The 20577-nt window shown below is 46.2% G+C and overlaps 1 protein-coding gene across 5 annotated transcripts in view; it reads left to right on the top strand.

Moving 5' to 3' along the window:
- The first annotated feature begins 1495 nt into the window (after positions 1-1495).
- The window catches only part of SFMBT2 (Scm like with four mbt domains 2), a 100796-nt gene continuing 81714 nt past the window's right edge, over positions 1496-20577 (top strand). For 3 of the 5 annotated variants that reach the window (XR_011156139.1, XR_011156138.1, XM_069034490.1), the window contains exons 1-3: positions 1496-1614; positions 13749-13909; positions 18704-18798. Coding sequence is in view for 3 of the 5 variants with exons in the window: in XM_069034490.1 (XP_068890591.1) it covers positions 13804-13909; positions 18704-18798 (201 nt within the window). In the remaining 2 variants the exon portion in view is untranslated. Of the gene's footprint in view, positions 1615-7377; positions 7589-12752; positions 12840-13748; positions 13910-18703; positions 18799-20577 lie in introns of those variants that run through there. The other 2 variants (XM_069034510.1, XM_069034500.1) reach the window with 2 other exon arrangements.

Raw genomic sequence — 20577 nt, 5'->3', positions numbered from 1 at the left:
ATTCCAGGGTGGAAAGGACAAAGCCCAGGACTGGTTGCTGCCTCGAAACAGGGATATCTCTTCCCTCCGCTCTTCTCCAGACCTGTTGAATGTGTGTTCCCTGCACCAACCCCCACCCCGGAGGATGCTCCAAAAGCATCCGCTTGAATTCTCAACCGTACCAATCATGACTGCAGGGAGGCAGGAGCTGGGGCTCTAAAAATCCCCATCAAAGATGCTTTACGCAGTCCCTGAGCAGGGCTGCAAAAGGGGGGGCGAAAACCCTGCAAAATTCACCCCCAGCCCCGCTGCTGAGCAAACCGGGGCAAGGGAACCTCTGGGATCTGCCGGCGGCCGGAGCACCCCGAGAAACCCCGGCTGCAGAGGGGGGGGTTTATCCCCATCCCACCCATCCCTGCGGATTTTTCTGGCCCCCCGAGGACCGGACCAGCCGGGGTGGGGGGCATGGACAGTAGTGTGGGGGGCATGGACAGTAGTGTCTGGCATAATTTTCCAGCCCTGCAGCGGGGCTGATTTCTCGAGACGGGAGAAAAGAGTATGTGTACCATCTGAAAAATCCCGCAGTGTGGCTGTACGTGCAAACACCCCCGCACCAGCACGGCCGCGCACACCGGCGTGCAGCGCGATGCCGCCGTGAATGCCCCGCAACCGCAGAGAAAGGAAAAACCATCAAATAACCCGAAAGACAAAAACCCATCCAATAACCTGGGGAGCAAAGGAGGGAAAGTTGTGCGTGTCCCCGCGCGCCGGGAGGGCGGAGGGTGCCCACCAGTTGATTTTGCATCCTGCCTTGTGCCTTCGCCGGCTTTTCTTGATATATTTTATTTATTTTCTGCAACAGGGAATAAACAGGTAGTGCTGGAGCCCGGCGAAGCGGAGGGAACGGGCGGGCTGAGGGATGCGCTGCATTTTTTGCTTTCCCTCTTTTCCCTATCTTCTTCCCCCATCTCTTTCCCTGGAAGTTTCTTGGCGACACGAAATGAGGAGGAAAAGCTGAATAAAAGGTTGCGGGGAGCGGTGGGGAGGGCAGGCTGGGAGGCAGCGCTCCGGTGTTGAAGGCTTTATGATATTTTATGGCATTTAACACGCGGGCGGCCAGCCCGGGATGCCGCTGCGCGCTGCCCCGCGCCGCGGAGCGCGGCCGAACCGCGGCATCACTTCCACGCGTGGATTCCATCCCTCCCTTCACCCGCTGAGCCCAAATCCCCGGCGGAGGCGCGGCTCGAGGCGCGGAGGCACCGCGGGCGCGCAGCGCGGCGCAGCCGGGGCGGTGTGGGTTGGGATGCGAGCGGGATTATTTTTAGGCATTTTTATTTTTTTTTTTTTAATCCCTTTCCTTGAAACTGCTGAAAAAGGTCACCGAAGGAGTTGGCTGCTAAATATTGAAAAAAAAAAAAAAAAAAAAAAAGGAAAAAAAAAAAAAAGAGAAAGAAAGAAAAAAAAAAGCCCTAAAAAGAGCGGCAGGCATGCGCACTGCGCGGATGCCATATTGGAATGAGTCTGCCGCGGGTGCGGGCGCAGGCACGGGTGGGCTCCGCTCCGCGCAGCACCGCGCACGGCTCCGCGGGGGGAAAAAACGGGGAAAACACCCCAAAATAAGCCAAACTCGCACAGGTAAGGCACCGCGCCCGGCAGCCCCCCCTTCCAAGCCATCCCGGCTTGCATTTCCCTTTATTTTATTTATCGGGTTTGGCAGCGCTTGGGTGGAGAGAGTCGCTTTTCCCCTTTCCAAGATGTATTAAAAAATCTGTATGATTTTTTTCTTTCTTTTTAAAGCGCGAGAGATGTGTGTGGACTTCCCCCCCTTTTTTTTCCAGAGGGTGAGCCCGTGGTGGAGTTGTTGGAAGTGTTGGCGTGCCGGGGCTGAGCCCCCGGCCGGGACCGGCGCTCGGAGCGCGGCTGCCGCTGCCCGGCTGCGCTCCGCGGGCCGGGAGGGTCCGCGCTGCCTCTCGGATCCATCGCAGGCGTGGGGAGCTTTCTTTTTACCTCGACAGGTCATTTTAGATGCTCCTATTTCCTTTTTTTCCCCCCTTTTTCCTGCCTTCCCTTTCCCCCTTTTTTTTCTATTTTCCCCTTCTCCTTTTTTTCTTATTTTTTTTTCCTCTTATTCTCTTTTCCCATCTTTCTTTTCTTTTTTATTTTTATTTTTTTTTAAAGTAATACCTATGATTTTTCCGCTTTTCTCGTGCGACCTCCTTTCAGATTTACGAGGCTGATGCACATCTCTCGGAAAGAGTTATTTTGGGTGTGCGGGTGGGTTTCTTCTGAATCTGTGGGGGAAAAGGAGGGGGGAAAAAAAGCTGCTGCAGGAGGCGAGAGGGAAGGGGGAAAAAAAAAAAAAAGAAAAGAAAAGAGAAGAAAGCAATCAGCTGTGCCAAAATGTGCAGCCCTGATCTAGACATATTTTCCCGTAGCGCTCCCGAACTGCGGTAAATGAATATTTATAAAGCTTGTTCAACATGGCGGGTTAAGGTGTCTTCAAAAACTGCAAATAAACATTTTGCGAGGAGAAGAAGAGGGAAGGCGGGGTGCCGCGCGTTTGGTTCAACTCTCTTTTGTTGCTCGGAGAGGTGCGCTGGGGGATTCAGTGCGGAGGGATGAGGATGGATCCCAATTAGGGGTCCTCCCCCCGCAGGACCCAGCGGTGGGAAAAGTACCGGAGCATTTGTGTGTGCTGGGAAGGGACGTGTGGAGTTGGGAGCGCGGCCGATTTGCCTTTGAATGCCGAAATTGCAGGCGTGCCATGAGAAAAAAAAAAAATAAAATGCGCCGGGAGACGGAGCGCTGATTTATTTTGCATTAGCCGTAGACGTGTCGTGGGATGAGATGTCCTGTTGGAGCTGTCAAACCTTCCTGGGCGCAGTCAGCCGGGAATGTCTGGGGTGGGATTTTTTTGCATGTTTTTGTTTAGCAAAAACACTCTGGAATTGCTCCACGCAGAAATTTGGGCGGCAAACAAGTGACTTGGGCAGTGCGACCTGCGTCTCTCTTGCAGAGAAACCCTAAAAGCCCCACAGTGACGGAGGCAAATCGCAGCTTTTGCAAAGCAAGAGCAGGACTTTGCAGAGAGTTCTCAGGGAGGTGTCTGTGCCCTTCCCGGTTGCCTTTTCCAAATGTATTTTCCAGGGGAGTGGAGGAGTGAGGCTGCCTCAGAGGCAGGGAGAACTTCCCCGTTCCCGTTCAGGGAGCACTCGGTGCTGCTGTTCTGGGGCTGTTTCACCGTGGCTGTAAGATGTTAACTTCGGAGCGTCGGTGTTTTGAAGTGCGGGAGGCAGTGGGATGCTCCAGCTGCGCAGGCTGTCAGTGCCTGGGTGTGGATGGAGGAGCCGGGGAGAACCCAGGAGTGGCTGAAGAGCTGATGTGCTGCTCGTTTCCCTGTGCCTCTTGGAGGTGCTCCCCAGAACCTCACTGTGATTTCATTTAGCAGGAACAGTTGGAGATGCTGTTTGCGCACCTTGTCAAGCAGGGTGAGGTTTCCCATTCCAAAAGGGCTCATCATGATCCATCTGCCCTCCCATTTTCCCCCCTCCTTTCGCCAGCCCCCGGCAGGACCAAGCTGGCTCAGGGATCCAGCAAGCTCACACTGGAGAATGTGGTGGTGGGGAGGGGGGCAGAGGAGAAGATGGGGTTGACATTGTGGTTTCTTATCAAAATAGCAGAAAATGGCATTAATTATAAGCAGAGAGGCTTGGAGGACAGTTATCAAACTGTGGTGGGATTTGAGTGGCAAAATCCAAGAGCTGCAATGGGGTTTTCTTTGGGGTGGGAAGGGATGGAACCATTGCAGAAGGGGAAGGTGTCTTTGCTCTCTGCTTCCCATGCATCTCCCCATCCCCAACTTTGCTGTCCCTTGGACAGGACAGCTTCTAAAACCAGTTTGTGCCCCTGGTGCTCTGGGGAAGAAAGTCTGGTAGCACAGTGGTGACCTGGTGTCTGAACAGAGAAGCAGCTTCACCTGGTTGTGTGATGGGGACATGGAAATGGAAGGGATTTGATAGGGTCTGTGGAGATCCCTCTGAAGCTGGGGCAAACCTTCTCCAAGAAGTTTCTTCCTGCAGTGCCAGAGAAGGGTGCTGGCTAGGATTTAGTGCAATTTGTTTTCCTCTCTGGAAGCCTTTAGGTGAAAGCAAATTTGATTTCCTTTGCTGGTGGCAGAGTAAGTGCAGGTGAGGCAGGTTCTTTCTTTGAGGTTGGCACTATTGCTTGGGTGAGCAGGGATGCAAGTGGCCTTATTCCTCCTTTTTTTTTTTTCCCCTCTCTCCAACAGATTATTTATGAAAAGGAAGAAAACATCATCACAAGTCTAGTAACTTCAGTGCTTATAAAGGATTAGGTCCTAATAAGTCCTGTGATAAGATGGAGGCTCGGTGTAATCTGTTACTAAGTGAAAATCTAAAAGCCATTTAAATGCAGGAAAGAGCTATTGCGAGATTGGTACCTTGTACACAGCAAGGAAATACCTTTTTAATGATTTTTAAGGAGTGCACAGGATAGTGGCACAGTAAATACATTATTAGCAAGACAGAGTAATTTCAGTTCTGTATTGAGGAAACATTTGCAAATATTCAACAGATGTTCCATGTGGCAGAGGTGGAGAGTGTGTTTTGCACAGATGTAAGAACATCTGTAGAAGACAGTATATAGTTATAGAGCTGTGATTATGAGTGATAATTGACTGGCTGGACAGACAGTTGATGTTTTAATGAAGCATTTATTAAAACTTTATGGAGGTGTTACTAGAAATAGGATCAACACCACAACTGCCAGTGCTTCGGACTGGGATGCTTTTCCCCCACTTTTGGCTTGTGCTGTGCTGAGCTGGTGTATTTTGGGTCACTGCTTCTGGCCTTTCAGAGCTGTGGGATGCTGGTCTGATATGAGTGAGGGGCTGTGATATTACCTTGTTGAAGGACAGGAGATAGTAGAGAAGGTGCCATCTTGTTTCTCAACAGATGTTGTGAAGAAATTCTTGGCTGTGAGGGTGGGGAGGCCCTGGCACAGGGTGCCCAGAGAAGGTATGGGTGCCCCTGGATGCCTGGAAGTGTCCAAGGCCAGGTTGGACGGGGCTTGGAGCAACCTGGGATAGTGGAAGGTGTCCCTGCCCATGGCAGGGGCTTGGAACAAGATGGTCTTTAAGGTCCCTTCCAGCCCAAACCATTCTGTGTTTCTGTGAGTCTTCAAGGACTTTTCACTGGTTAAATTCACTGGTTAAATTGGGGTGGGGTAAGCAGAACCATGGAGAGTGTCTGAGGAGGTTTGCAAGGATGATGATGGTTGAAGGAGGTGTCTGGTCCCTGACTGTGTCCAGGGACACAGTGACAAAGTAAAGGAATTGTGGAAAACTTCAAAACTTGTGACAAGCAGCCAAAGCTTGAAGCAGAGGAGCCAGAGGTGTGTTCATCAGGGTTCACAGAAAAAAATGAATGTGGTGATCACAGGGTCCATGTTTTAGATGACCTGAAGGTGTCAGAAGTATTTTATTACTATGAATATTGATGCTGAGTCTATCAGCTGGTGCAGCAGGGTCCTCAGTGCTGAAAATGAAATGCTTTTGATAACAGTGATGCCACCTGAAATATGAGTTTGTTCTGTCATTGTAACATCTGGTCCCTGGGAGCAGGGTTCTTTTAGGATTAGAGTAGCTGATGGTACCTTGTCAACATTTAAAACTCATAATTTGAAACTGTTGATCTTTGCATGACAGACCCTGATGAAACCTGTCAAATACATCCTATGGGTTTTTTTGCCAAAAGATTTCTCTTTCCTTTATTTTCTGTGTCTTGAGGTATGACTCCTACAGTGGTTAAAAAGGTTTGAGTTACAAAATAAGGAAATACAGAAATAAGAGCGAAGACTTTGTCACTGACATTTTAAAAACTCCTGAAAAAGTTTATTTTGAGATTGGCCTTTTGTAAGACCTCAACAAAGCATTCTTGTGAAGGCTGGTTTGGAAAATGTGTTCGCAGTGTACTCCCATTTTTATGAATCAGAAGTGTTGCTCTAAAATTAAATAGTAACAGAAAGAAAAAAAAACCAAAACCAAGTAATTCTTGACAGCTGACCCAGAGATCAATTCTGAGTAGGTGTGAGGCTTAAAAAAAGTATGTGCAGAATCCTTGCTATTTTTACTCCCAATTCCTGCTTTCATGACTAATACTCTTAGCATCACTGGGTGGCTTGTGCAAAGGAGCCCTCTTTTTCTGGGTAAAGTTCTGAGACCCAATTTAAATATAAGTTAATTAGAAAGTCTTACATTTATTTGCTTGGCAGGGAAATGGAATTCCCTCCTAAAATCCAGGAGGTGACTTTATACTTGCCCCTGCAGTGTAGGAGATCAGACAGGACAACCATGGGTTGAGGATCCTTAAAGTCTAAAAGGTCGTAAGTCCCTTGTGGAGCCTTTTGGGTAGAAAGCCATATCTCTCCTAGGTGCATTAAAAATACACCTGTAAAGAAAGTTCAGGAAAAAACAAAAATAACTGGTTCTTGGAAGGTGTTTTGAGTGTGGGATCTCAGGGCCAGGTGTAAGATCAGACTGCAAAATGCTTTGTTGGGATGGTGGTGGGACATTAAATCTGGATGCTTTGCAGCAGTTCTCATGTTCACATGAAAGGGAATCTGATTTGTTTTTCCTTGGAGAAATTGGGTGGAATTAGCCCTGTAAATGGGACTTGTAGGACTCTATGAGTTAAAATGTCTTGTGCAATTTGGTTCTGGATAGACCTTGGCAGGGGTCTGCTGGCTGCTCTCCCGTGTGCTTGGCCAAGGGAAGGGTCCTCCTTTTCCTGCTGTTGTACCGTGAGGTGGCTGGAGATGGTTGTGAGGGCTGGATTTTTAAACATTTTTATTTTTTTAGCAGATCCTGCCAGTCAGTGGAGCTGCTTCTGGATGTAAAGCACTGACAGGGATGTAAGTGCATGTAGGACTAAGAGCCCAAACACTGATCAGCTGTGCTGTTTAAATGAACCAAACAGTGCCAAGATCTAAAATGTCATTTTTTTTCCTAAAAAGTGTTGGAACCAGATGGCAGATGTTTCCTGGATTCTGGTTTGCATCTTGTATTTTTTTTTTAATGGCTCTGACTGCTGCAAAGGCATAGAAGGCAGAACTGATTGCCCTGGACAGTGGGAGTTTGGTTGACGAGGGACTTCTGAACTGGCCTCTAAATTAAGTCAGTGAAAACAGCGTTTTGTGGTTCCTGCTGGGTGACTTCTGTGGCTGGGCTGATTGGTCACACTCAGGGGGTCTGACTGATTAATTTGGTCCATGTCGCTGGTGTTTCGAGGTGATAAGCATCAGGTGATGGGGGCTGGAACTCAGTGATCCTTAAGGTCCCTCCCAGCCCACACCATTCTGTTCAGTGGCTTTACCCTAAGGAGATGAGATGTCTCAGGATGATAAAGCAGCTCTGTGTCTTTAAGTTACCCGTCTCAAAGGCTTCCTAGTTTCAGCTCTGTTTCAAACACAGAGGTGGAAGAAGACAGAGTGTTGCACATGGTTGTTGCTGTGCTTGTTCCTTGCAGTTCCTTTTCCTGTTATAAAGGGCATTGAGGATGTTTCCCCAATCTTCTTCATGGCCCTGGCTCAGGTGAGAGCTTTAGAAGATGCCCAAACTTAAATATGCCATATTTCCAAGTAGTTGGTGTATGTTGGGTGCTTAGCATGGGTAGAAGTGCTTTACCAAAATGGGAAATTGTGGAAATTGCCTGTGGAGTCGTGGAGAAGGTGTCAGAACAGCTGGAAACAGGAAATGTTAGTATGTGGTGACCTCCCTCTCCTTGGCACATGTGCTTCACGGGATGCTGAGCGTGGGGATGTCCAGGGTTCACAGGGGTGATGGCAGCCGTAGAGGTGGGGCAGCAATACCTCCTTGCCCTTGCTTGTGAAACATCCAGCTCATTCAGAAAGAAAACTTAATCAGAAAGTGCTTAAATTTTTGAGGTTTGATCTAGTCTTCAGAGAAGTTTGTGGCAGGTTTTGGCTTGGAAGTCCATCTCTGGGGTCCTTAGGTTTTATTTATGCACAGGACAGCTAAGAGGGGGATCTGTACCCAAGCCTGGGTGTCTGCCTGTTATCTGTCTCTCTTTTTTTTCTTAATACTGCAGGGCTTTTTGCTGTAAACAAGTTAAGAGTCTCTAGTTAGATTTATTTTACTTTAGTCTCTATTTAGATTTACTTATTAGTTATCTTATCTTACTACCATTTATCTCAGTGTGTATCCTGGACTCAGGAGCATGCCAGCTAGGGAGGATGAGAGAATTGCTTTGTGAGATAGGTTTGTCTCTGTTGGCATCAAAAGTGTGAAGCTTTTGGCACCAGTGCAAGAAGAGAGGAGAGCAAGGACCAGCTGAGTTACAGGGGCTGCTACCACCTTGCATAATCCCTTCTCTGCCATGTGCTTTCAGAGAAGTTTGGTTCCTGTCCTTCTCTGACTTTGAGGTGGACAATCCAGGCCTTCCCTACTCTGGTGGTTCCCTAGTTTCCTGTTCTTGCATGTTTTCCCTCCAGGCTGACTCATTTATTTTCTGCTGCTGCTCAAATGTTGACTTCAAGAGCAGAAAGATGAGCCCTGTTGAGTGGCTGGAAGGGGCCTTGTACAGACCATCCCATACCCCAGGGCAGGATTAACTCTACCAAGATCACTTTCTGGACAGATCAGCATCCTGACTCCTCCAAAAAGCCCTTTCCACAGTGTATCCCACTTCTTCACCAGATTCATTATAAGTGATTTCTTCTCCTGCCCAAATCAAATGTCCCCTCCCTGCAGTTTAAACCAAACTGCCTTCTTTGATCCACCAAGAACATGGAAAACACATTATATTCTTTCCCCATTCAGCTGTTTTTTATGTATTTGAATATTGTGAAGATTCCTGGTTCTCCGGAGTACGTGGTATTTGTTTCTTCCACCCTAGAGTACAACACAGAGCTGTTCAAAGCAGTAAATTTCCCTTATTAAAATCCTATGGGGTCTTCAATATGAAAGAGAAATTGTCACTTGATATAAGTGAAAACATTTGGTGAGGGAAGCTCTCAAATAAATAATAAAAAAACCCTCACAGGAATTTGGAATAAAAGGTTTCCAACTTGTACTTTGTGTGAGAGGAGAGACAGGCCCTTTTTCTAGGAGGTAAAACTGTGACTTGATGTGTTCAGTAGTCCTTCTGAGTGAGCTTGCACTGCATTGTGTGGATGCTCAGGGATGTAAATGTTGTGGAAGGCTGCCACTAGCAGTGCATCCTGGATCGTGTCCCTCAGGGATGAGTCCCCCTTCATCCTGGTCCACGAACAGCACCAGTACCACATGGCATTTGAGCATCTCCCTTCACCTTGTCTAGTGGAAGGTCTCCCTGCCCATGGCAGGGGGGTTGGAACCAGATTATCTTTATGGCCCAACCCAAACCATTCTATGACTCTGATTCAGCTTGTCTGCTGGGGAATTTGGATATTTAAAATCTTAACAGGTGCTATGCAAGAATAGGAACCCCCTGAGGGTTGTTCATCTCATCTGAATTTCAGGTGTCTGACTTGGACCACTTAAGTCATCCTTTGGACACGATTTTTCTTGGCTTGGTTTAGGCTGGATATTTGGAAAAGGTTCTTCACCCAGAGGGTGGTTGGGCACTGGAACAGGCTCCCCAGGGATGTGGTCACAGCACTGAGCCTGACAGAGTTCAAGAAATGTTTGGGCATCACTCCCAGGCACATGGGTGGGATTCTTGGGGTTGTCTTGTGTGGGGCCAGAAGTTGGACTTTGATGATTCTGGTGGGTCCTTTCCAGCTCAGGATGTTCTGTGATCCTCTGACCCTGCAGCCCTGCTGCCACTCTCAAGTGTCACTGTGCTGAAAGGTGGGAGCATCTCCAGTCGACGTCTGTTGCTGGATTTTGGAGGGGCCAAAATCAGTTCCAGTTCACTGGGAAAGCAGTGGAATTTGTTTCTTCACTCAGCATTACATGGGCACACCTGATTCACCAGTCAGGCAAGAGGTTTCAAGGATGTACGGTCTTTTTTGTCCTTCTTGTGTCAATCCCAATTAACCAAGTGTGTATTTGAGGGAGAAAGTAAATTTTTCAGGGGTAACTTTAAGGAAGAGCCCTAGGGTGCTGGCTTTGTGTGTGGGTAAGGGATCTCTCCCTACAGGGAATTACTCCAAAGGGAGAAAACCCAGGATTGAGTTGACAGGAGAAATGTAAAATAGTGTGAGGAAGCCAATGCTGGTGCTTGTACAAGGAGCCAATATTGATACAGATGACAAGGCTGGAGATAAAGGCAGGGCTGAGACTGACAGCCGTGGGAAGAAGGAAATAAAAGAGATTCTTTATTATATTGCCTGGCTTTTCCTGCCTGTGAGTTAAGAGCCTGGATCTGAACTAAATACCAAGGGAATGGGAACTGCGTGGGGGGAAGAGTCGGATCAGTCTGAACCACCACTGTGCAGAAACAATGAGCAAGGGATCTGAAACCAGGGAATTTCCCCCCTCCCTGCTCTCTCAAATGCATTTCATAGAATTTTCCTTTGTGCTCCTGCCTGGTGTAATGTCACCTCGAGCCTCTTTTGGTGCTGTTTCCCATCACCTTGTTCCCAGGCTGGCTGTGTGGCTTGTGGTCCTTGATTCGGTTTCCAGTGGATTTCACACTGGCAGAGGAATTGGAGTACAGTGGTGTGTGCTGCTTGTGTAATGTTGATGATTGCAGGCCAGCCAGTGTGCTACTGTTAACAATATGGCTGGGGACTCTGTTTGAAGTGTTAATTAGCAGCAATTAATAAGAAGTGAAAAATTAATACCCTGTGTCAGCTTTCTTTGCTAGTTAGTTATATCAACACTAAAGCTCAGAGCTGTTTTGAAGCTGGTGTTTGCGTAAGAGTTTGGTCTTCTTGTCATGTGGTTTTGGGAAAATACTGAAGTGCTCTCCTACCCTAATTTGTAAACTAGTTATTCCCAAAGTAAGCCAAGTAATGGCCTCTAATAGATCCAGTTTCCTTGGCATGTGGGTGCTCTCGACATGACGTTTGAAAACCAGTAAGTTGCCCGTAGCTTAAGCAAAAAATACATTAAAATAGAGTTTAAAAACCCAAAAATGTTGATGATGTTGCTGAATGTGCCTCAGAGATTCTGTATTTCCCCTCTCTTATCTGAAGTGGGCTCCAACCCAGTCCCAGATGGGGCCACTGAGGATGGGTTCCAGTTGTGTTGCAGACACCTTGGGCAGGTTCCTGCTGGTTTGCCCATCCATTTTCCATTTCGGATGGGAAATTCCATGATCCAGGGGTTTGAGTCCCTCATAGGTCTGGTGGCAGATTTGGGGCTTGGCTGTGTTAAAAAAAAAAAGGCAAGTACTGTTGTTGTCTGGTAGGGCACCTTCAGCTTTTTATCAGCTCATAACTTTGTTTTATCAGCATCATAGAGGCATCACGAGATTTAACTACAATACCAAGAGGGTTATGTTCCTTCTTCGTGTATATATTGTTACCCGTGAGCTCTCTTTAAGATGGTGGATTTGTTGTGTTTAAATTGATCTCTCTGTTCCTCTCTATTCTTTGAATTTTTTTGGCAGACCTGGGTTACCTTCCATCCTTGTCTGGTCCCAGGCAAAAATGAAAATGGCCATGTCCACCCAAGGTTTATCTTCAGCTGGCATCTCCCCTCCTCTCACATTTAACAAGCCTGATATAAAATCCTGATACTTAACTAATTTATTATTAATGATATTTATGGAAGTGTTCTCTACCAAAGGAGAAGTGGGTTTTTTTTGACTTTCAGTAAACTGATTGCTTCTAGTTTCATGGTTAATTGAAACTTAATATACACTGGGGATGAGTGATGTGTATGTTCTGAGGTTAGCTGCACTCAGAACACTCGGAGTCTATAATACACTTAATTCATTAGCAAGTCTCATGTCAACAAAGAATAAAGATGAAGTGCTGTAGTGGCAGTGGGAAAAGGGTTGTATTTATGGATAAATGAAAGTTCAAAGGGCATTTTGTGAAGAGACCAACAGCCATATTGCTCTGAGCTGGTTTATGACCTTCCTTTTTAAAAATAGTTCTTAATCTTTCATTAGCAGGTTCCTTTGGGGTGGGGAACACGAATTTCTAACTTTGCCTGAACAACCTCCAGTGGGGGGTTGAATCACCTGCCTTGGTAATTTGCTTCCACCAGTGATTTTTCTGTGAAACACCCGTGGCTTTTGCAGGGTTTAATTGCAGCTGTGATTGCTCCAGCAGACAGTCCCACTGTGGTCCAGTTAATGGATATCAAACACTTGACATGCTCCTCGTCTTTTTCACTTCTGCTATAACTGCTCACACACGTCTGTTTCTTCTTTTAAATTGCCATTGTAGCTGCCTTAAAAACTGGGAGTGAGAAATCCATGACAGAACACTCTCCTCCTTTCTGTTTTATAACCATCATATCTAGTCTTCTAGAATATGCCTCCAGAGTAGTAAAAGTTGAAAAAAATCCCATATATTTTTACAATCTTATTACACCCTGCTTTGCCTGGCCTCTGGCAGTAAACTTCTTTCCTACTTTTAGTCACACATTTTGCAGAGCATTTGGCATGGGTGCTGCCAGCACAGTCCTCTCTGTCCTGCAGGATTTGGAGGCTCCTCTAACAAGCAGGACCAGTCCTCCCCATCAGATATTCTGGACACACACCTTCCCTACTGCCTGTCTTTGCTTTAGCATATCTTGTGTGAATAGCTGGTTCCCTCTGTGCCCATAACCCCAGCTCTTGGTTTCTCTTTTTCAGTCGTCCTTTGACATCTCATTATTCATCAGCATCTCAGAGTTTTACTGAAAAGCTCACTTTGGAGTTCTTTTTAATCTACTCCTAAAGGTGTATCTTGGGGTATTGCTTGTCTGGTGGCTTACTGGGGATGGAAATGCAGTTCCCATTTAGTCTGGTGCCTGATGCAAAATCTGGTCAGCCTGGATGCCCTTTCTCATATGATTTTTAATTTCTGTGTGTTTTTATTCCACTTTGAATTTACTATGGTCATTCCTTCTAGAAGAATCTCCTCTGCTAACATAACCCAATTTAAAATGAGTTAGTATTTGCTGCCCTGCATGTTAAAACTGGTAGTTATCTTAGGTCAGTCTGCATTCAATAAACAGTTGCAGCTAGCACTATTTCATGAGGGTATCTGCATTTTGCATGCTCAGTTTTATTTTTTAGAGTTACTTCAGTCTCTCTCATGAGTATTTTCACTTCAGTGTTTCCTCTGTTTCATTATCCCAAATCTCCCCATTTGGAATTTTGAATATTTATAGAGTGAGATATCTCACACAGTGTTAGCCATCAAAAAGCTGGAAATCAAGGGCTGAAATGGGTGAAAGATGGTGGAGATGGTTCTTGCCTTTTTTTATTTGTTTGTTTTTTTTACCATGGGTTGTGCTGCCTTGTGGGCTGATCCTTCTCTCTCTGTTGGTGGCATTGGGAGCTGGAGGGAACTTTGAGATGTGAAGCCTCTGAATACTGTTTATTTCATTATTGTTGCTGTTGATACTATTGCCACTAAGGTCCTTTTTTGTGGTTTTCATCCACCCCCAGCTTCAGCTTGGAGACAAGAGCAGGATGGAAGGGTCACCATCAGAGAGTCATGGAATTTTTTAGGCTGGAAAAGGCATTTGAGATCTTTTATTCCAACTGTATCCAGATGGGATGACATGAGTGCCATTGGGAAAGGCTGAGGGAATGGGTTGGTGTAAAGTAAATCACTCATTGCTTTTTTTATTTTTCCTTTAGCTTGTCCTCCTTGCTGCAAGATGAATTAGGAAGGCAAAGCCTCTTCCTCTGAGCCATGGAGACAAGGGCATCCTTCATTGCCAGCATGAGAGAGACCCAACACCTCTCCCCAGAGAAGGATCCCAGCCCAGCCAACGGCGATGGGGAGCACTTTGATTCAGGTGAGCTCCCCTTGCCCTCCACGAGTCCTTGTCACTGCTGCAGCTCATCACAGGTAGAGGTGGGGACAGCCATGCTGCCAGGGAGGTGTTGGGAATGGTTGTACAGCTCCAAACCCTTTTACAGTCTTAGGGATTCGACTGCGTCCTGCGATTGATGGGAAACAGGAGCTTTTCTTCTTCGGGGTCTCTTTGACAATATGTATCAGCTATTCAAAATTTAAACAAAAAGCCATGGAAAAACTTTTCTCAAGGCATCATATTATGTTCTCCCAGCTTCCCCACCAGTTTTTATTATGTTGAAGTTTTGTGGTTAAGAGAGATGAAACAAACATTCTGAAATTACAGCATTTCTCTTCTGTTTTGACCTTCCCCTTCATTTCCTTTGCTATTTTTCAGAGTGCTTCAGGTGAGGGGGCTTCAAACTAGACCAGCCAGAGGAGAGCTGGTCAGATGTTGTCCTTGTGCTCATGACTGGATGCTTTGTAGTGTTCTGGGAGGGGCTCCTGAAGCTGAGGATTTGCTGTGCTAAATTTGTTCATTCTGTGATAGATACAGAAAAGTGGATGCTACGTTCTGATGATTTCTGATGGAATTAGGTGCTTTAACTTCCCGTATCCAGCCTTAACAGGAGGAGACCATGTCATATGATGAAAAAGTACATTATGGCTAGACCTAACCTACTTTCTTTCTGATGCCAAGCTTTTCCCTGCTTCTCCCTCAGCATGACAGACATTTGGCCACCCAGCCTTCAGTTTCTGCACTTCTTGTAGCAGCTCAGTGATTTTCCTGTTTCCTTGGACACCAGATCCTTGGATTTCCAGAGTGGACACATCCAGGGTGATATAGTCACCCCTGGATCTGTTTTAATCTGTGGAAGAGAGATGGGAGCCTCTAAAATGAGGTTCAGTTGGCCACCCATAGACATTTTTTTGGGAATGAGAAGAAACTGGCCTGCAATGCCTAAATTTCTGTGGGGACAAGGATTTTGATGGCTCTTCTGAGGCCATTTGTGGTTGATCAGGTGTTTGTGTGTCTCCTTGTCCCCATGCCTCGTCTGTGAGCACTTCAGTGTTCTATTCACTCAAAAAGTCATGTATGTGTATCTAGCTGCTATAAATAGGATATTTAAGCAATTTGCCTTAAATACTTTCTCCTACAGTGAAGCTTGGGGAAAAAAAAACAAACCTGTGTTTCTGGAGCCACAGAATTTGGGTATTTTATCCCCTTTTTTTTCCATAGCTGAACATCCCAGGGGACTGTTAACAGCTGGAACAGTTGCATTTTTATGGTGTCAATGCACGAGCACTTTAAAGCCATTGAGAGCCTCACAGATAATGACTTGTTGATTTTATTTGCCATCCTGGGCTTGTTTATACATCACTGTATTGTAAACCAGCCAGCCTTGACTCCTTCATTAAGAAAAAGCTCTGGACCTAAGTACCAATAATTGGAAAGGGAGCTGATATGTAAAATAGGTTTAATGCCAGATTTATCACCTCTCAGGGGGTCCTGTGCTCCTCAGCTCTTGGGTTTTTCTGATGGATGAGGAGATTTGTGTGCAGCCCTGTTGCATGTGTAGGTGGTGTTGGGTCCTTCGGGCTTGTCTCATCCCTGTGCCACTCTGTGCCTGCTCTGGATGCTCTCCTGCCAGAATTCCATCAGGGAACAAAGTCCATTAAAAAACCGTTTTGAAAACATACAGTCCCTTCAAAATTCGTTGTGGTGAAATGAAGCAAAATAAACCACTGATGCTGTGATAAATGAGTGCTCTGACATTATTTTTACAGACCTTGTAAAAGTAATTTCCTGATAAAGTCTGCAGATAAAACACGGTAGAGGAGCCAGGCTGGTGATGTGTCAGAGAGGAATGAGCTGACAGGGAGGGAAGGCTGCAGCTCTCACTCTGCCTCACCTGCTGGCCTTGCAGCCTCTTTATTTGGGTTTAGAAAGGAGAGATCTGGGTGATATTTTGTTGAACAGGTGCTGTTGAGAGTTTTGCTGGACAGCATGTGAAAGAACCTGCCAGCAAATATCTCTATGCTGGCCTGTGGCAGAGTAGGTCAGGGTTAATAAGGTTATGAAGCACAGCAGGACTTCATGCATCCATAACTAGCATCTATTTCTATTTATTGAAAAGTTTTGCCAAATTCTAGAGATGACTTTGACCCCTGGAGACATTGCTCCTTGCAAGGGCTGGAGATTAGGCACTGAACAGACTGAAAACCTCTGCTCCCACTGCTCTATGGAATGAATCTTTCCCATAAAATTGCTGAGGAAGTCTGGAGAAAAGGAGACATGCTGAAGGAGGGCTTGGCTCACAAAGGAGATTAGAGCAAAAACAGGAATAAAGATTGAGAGTGCACAGAGAGCATCCTGGGCTGAGGGAAAGGGTGCATACTCTGAAATGGAAGTGTCTGAGCAGGACAGAAGAGAGCCCAGGGCTGACCTGGAAGTCATAGAATCACAGAATTATTTAGGTTGGAAAAGACCTCTGAGAGCTTTGAGTCCAACTATTCCCCCAGCACTGCCAAGGTCACCACTAAACTGTGTCCCCAGGTGCCACATCTGTGTGTCTTTTAAATCCCCCCAGGGCTGGTGACTCCAGTGCTGCCCTGTTCCAAATCTCCTGTCCATGTCCTGAGGTGCAGATGCCCTTGGGGTTGTAGAGCAGCCCATCCCAACCCCCCAGACACAGATGGGTGTGGGAGCAGGGAGCGATGAGGCAGAGGGGAGGATGCACTTTTAGCTTTTCATGTCAGGTGCTTCTGACTTTTGGTGGGATGGGGGTTGGTTGTGCTCAGGGTAAAAAGTTGCTTAAGCATTTTTAAGCCTGGAATGGATAATCATATATGCCCATCTACTGATGGACTAACATACTTGGGTTTAGAGGCTCAGCCTTTGAAGTCTCTGCACCGAGCTCTTCTCTGTAACATTAACTCTGCAGGGTTGCAGGCATGAAGGCTGAAAAATATCCCTGTTCATCTAAATTGCCTGCCTGCATGATACAGAATTTTTCCACCAAGCTCCTACCTTGTGGTTAAGTTGTGGCTTATTCAGTCAAGGTTGAACAAAGCCCTCATTCTGGGTCAGATATCTCAAGTAGAGCCAGCTTCTGTGCCTGAAGGTTTTTTTGCAGTGACTGCAAAAATCAAAACGAAGCCCATTCTTTATTCTGCATTGAATTTGTCTGTTTTTGGATTGTAATCATGGAGTTGGGTTATTTCTTGCTGAGTTGAAGAGTCATCTGGTAGCCTCTTTATCACTGAAGTAAATGTTGATTTACATCTCCATATTTAAGCAGATTATTTGAGTTTAGGGCAAGGAGTCAGACTTGATGCAGCAGCGTGCAAGTGTTTAACAGTGTTGGCAGCTCAGCTGTGAACTCCCAGACAGATCTTTACCCTCCAACAGCTCTGTCTCAAAAAGCCTCTTCCGATCCCCTTTTTCCCCCCTCACCTACGTGGGTCTGGTGCCACAGGCTGCAAATAAAAACTGAGTCTTCCCCTTTTAATAATGAGAGATTCCCCTTGCACAACATAATTTTCTCTGGTCCTGGAAACTGGAGACCTGTAGCAATAATTGCAATAAATTAACCCTGCCTTTTTCTTCATAAAACTGTCTGGGGAAGGTTCTTAATTCAGTTTGTCATGAGTCACTTTAATTACATCATGACCACACTGATGAATGTTTGGGCAGGTAAAGGGTCTCTGAGAGTTTGCCTGATAAATGCTTATTGCAAAGAGCTCATTGCTAGACTGTAAATATTTTTGCTCTGGGGATGAAACTGGGCTTGCAAGATTGCTTGGGAACAAAATGAAAGCAATCAGATTTGGCTGATTTTCTGTAAGTGAAAGAAGATTTATTTTTAATTATTGCTGTGTGCGTTTCTGTGATGGTTTGGGGCCTTGGCTCTGCTCAGCGTGGTTATAAAGAAAGAAAAGAAAGAGTGGTCATGTCAAGCCCTTCCTATGGGGAGGGGTTGTGTGGGGCAGTAGTGTGGCTGGGCAAGAGAGAGTGCAGAGCCCCAAATCTGAAGGGGAGCAGGGAGCAAGAAGTCTGTAGGGGTCTAGTGAGGTGTGCTGGGGGGTTTGGGGAAAAGCAGCTGTAGTCTTGGGGGAAGAGGGAGGCAGGGGAGGTTTATCTGAGATTTATGGGTGGAGAAATGCTGAGGAAGGAGAAAAAGGATGGCAGGAATGAAAATGGGTCTCCCTCACCCCAAGGATTGGGGTGTTTGGTCTACACAGTGCTCAGCCAACAGAAGCATCTTCTGATTTATCACTGGGGCTCTGCTGTAGTTGACGGTGCTGGGTGAGTCCCTTGGAGGGCACAAGGACATTGCACCTCAGTGACAGTGGGCAGGCAGCCACCTCCCTCGCAGCCAGAGAGTCATCAAATGCAAAATAAAAGAGCACAAGTGCCTGTTGCAGTGTATGACAGTTTTTGTACCCCCACTGCCATGGAAGCAAAGTCATTGCTGGTGTCAGTGTTGGCTGCTAAAGCCCCAGAGTCTGCTGAAAGCATAATAAGAGCTGGTCAAAACACAGATCCTTACAGCAAGCTTTCTGTTTTCCCTTCTGTTGATGTTTATACTGGTTGCTATTCTCACCCTGAACTCTTTGACACAACTTTTGCCTTCTTTGGCTGTGCTTTAGGCTGCTTCTCTTTCTCTTTCTCTTGGTTTTTTTTTTTTTTTGTTTTGTTTTGTTTTGTTTTGTTGTTTGTTTGTTTGTTTGTTTGTTTTTGTTTTGTGGATTTTTTTTTTTTTAATTTTGAAATTTTTTTGCTTTTGAGCAGATGAGGGTTCCAGCATTGAGGACACAGACTTCAACTGGGATGAGTTCCTGGAGGAAACAGGAGCCAGTGCTGCTCCCCACACCTCCTTCAAACACGTACGTGCTTTCTCTGAGCCTTATGGGTGTTGTACATGTTCCCTTTTCTGGTTTTCAAGGGCTCCCTGGAGAACTGGAGTGGAGTCTGACCATTTTGGGGAGAAACTGTCCCTCCACACTTGTGATAACCTGAATGGGAATAGCTCTCAGGCTGGTGTTAGGTCACCTTGGGGTGTTTGCAGTCATAGCTTGGAGCTCTGTGTCTGTGCCACTCCCTTATCCTCTCTCTTCCCATCAAATTTTCCATTTTTGAGGGGCTGTGTTGCTCTCCTTTTGCTTATAATGCACTCATTTTTTTCTCTTCACCAATTTTTCCCTCTACATTCATTGTTGTCCATGCCAGCCTGTAGAGATTGATGTCACAAGAGTTTCTTATTTCTCCAAAGCTCCTTTTAATGCCTGATTTACTGGCTGGCAGAGTCACTCAGCACTAGAGTTCAGTGTGGCTTGTAGGAAACCATCTCTCAGCCTCGTGCCTGGAGATGCTTTCTCAGAAGTGTGGGAAGCAGGGAGTTGGGCAGGTGGTGCTTTTCCTGGGTGAACATGGAGCATATGGACAGCTGTGGTAGTGACAGGTCTGTGCACAGATCCAGCACAAGCAGCATTGGAAGAGACCTCTGGAAATCATCAGGTCCTCATCTTTGATGATCTCTGGAGATCATCTTTTTCCTCCAAGTGATTTTGTGGCTTATTTTGTAGGGCTAAGGAGCTGCAGGGATGGAAAAACCTCTCTTTTGTCTGGATCTGAAAAACCAGCACAGTCCTCCATTCCCTATTTTGCTTTCATTTTAACAACAGTGGAGTACTGCAGGGTGAAGGACCATAATTCTCTATACTGGAGAATTATAGGGAAATGCTTATTATGGAATTTATTCTTCATCCAGCAACTATCTGGACAGAGCATCTTGTCCCAGATTTCTGCTCCAGGCCCAAAGTAGAAAGTTTTGTGCTTCATGAAGCCCTTAAGGATGTCTTCAGTTGTGTGGAGATGTCCAGCTCATCCTGCTGATCCTGCTGACTGCAGTGTCTCACAGCAGCTCAATCCTGGGAATGTCAGCGTGGGACAGGTTGGTGCTGGCAACAGTCCTTGGTGACTGTGCTTCACAATCTGAAACTTGATCCTCAAAAATCTGGCCAGGAACCTGAAAGTTGTCAGAGAAAAATTATCTTATCTCTCTGATTCCACTCTTGATGTGATTTCCAGTCACAAGTCCCTTGCCTCCAGAGCACCATGTTGGTGTTATGGTGAGCACAGGGAGAAAAACTACAAATGAATCACTCTCTGCAGTCATCAGGCTCAGGTGCTTTGAGCTGCAGCTGCCAGTCTGTACTGGGAGGAGGCCAGGAGATCCAGTTTTTACTGGGATGTGGGCCAGTCTGTACCCTGGATTATTTATGAGGACCCTGAGCATCACCAAGATCCTGTCTTAGCACTAAGTAAAGCAGTGAATGTCACAGACCACCTTCAGTCTTAGACCATCTCCAGAGGTCCCTTTCAGCTGTTCTGTGACTCTGGGCATTGATGCTGCTGGAAATGCCCACACAAGGAAAGGTGCGTTGAATTCTGCCACCTGCAGATGATAAATGGGTTTTGCTGGGCAGCCATGGGGTCAGAAGCTGGAGTTGGATGAGTGAGGGATTGCTGCTCACATGCCAGAGGAGTGTTTTCTCAGCAGCTTGGCATCCCCACGTCTGTGAAATCCTCCGTTGACCAAGTAGACCATGTAATATTTATCTTTGTGAGTAAAAGAGTAATTTTAACCTGCCATTTCAATTGGA

The sequence above is a fragment of the Aphelocoma coerulescens genome, chromosome 1A (genome assembly GCF_041296385.1).
Source record: "Aphelocoma coerulescens isolate FSJ_1873_10779 chromosome 1A, UR_Acoe_1.0, whole genome shotgun sequence".
Taxonomy (NCBI): domain Eukaryota; kingdom Metazoa; phylum Chordata; class Aves; order Passeriformes; family Corvidae; genus Aphelocoma; species Aphelocoma coerulescens.
The sequence above is the reverse complement of the archived record's forward strand: the minus strand, read 5'-3'. Positions and strand labels throughout refer to the sequence as shown.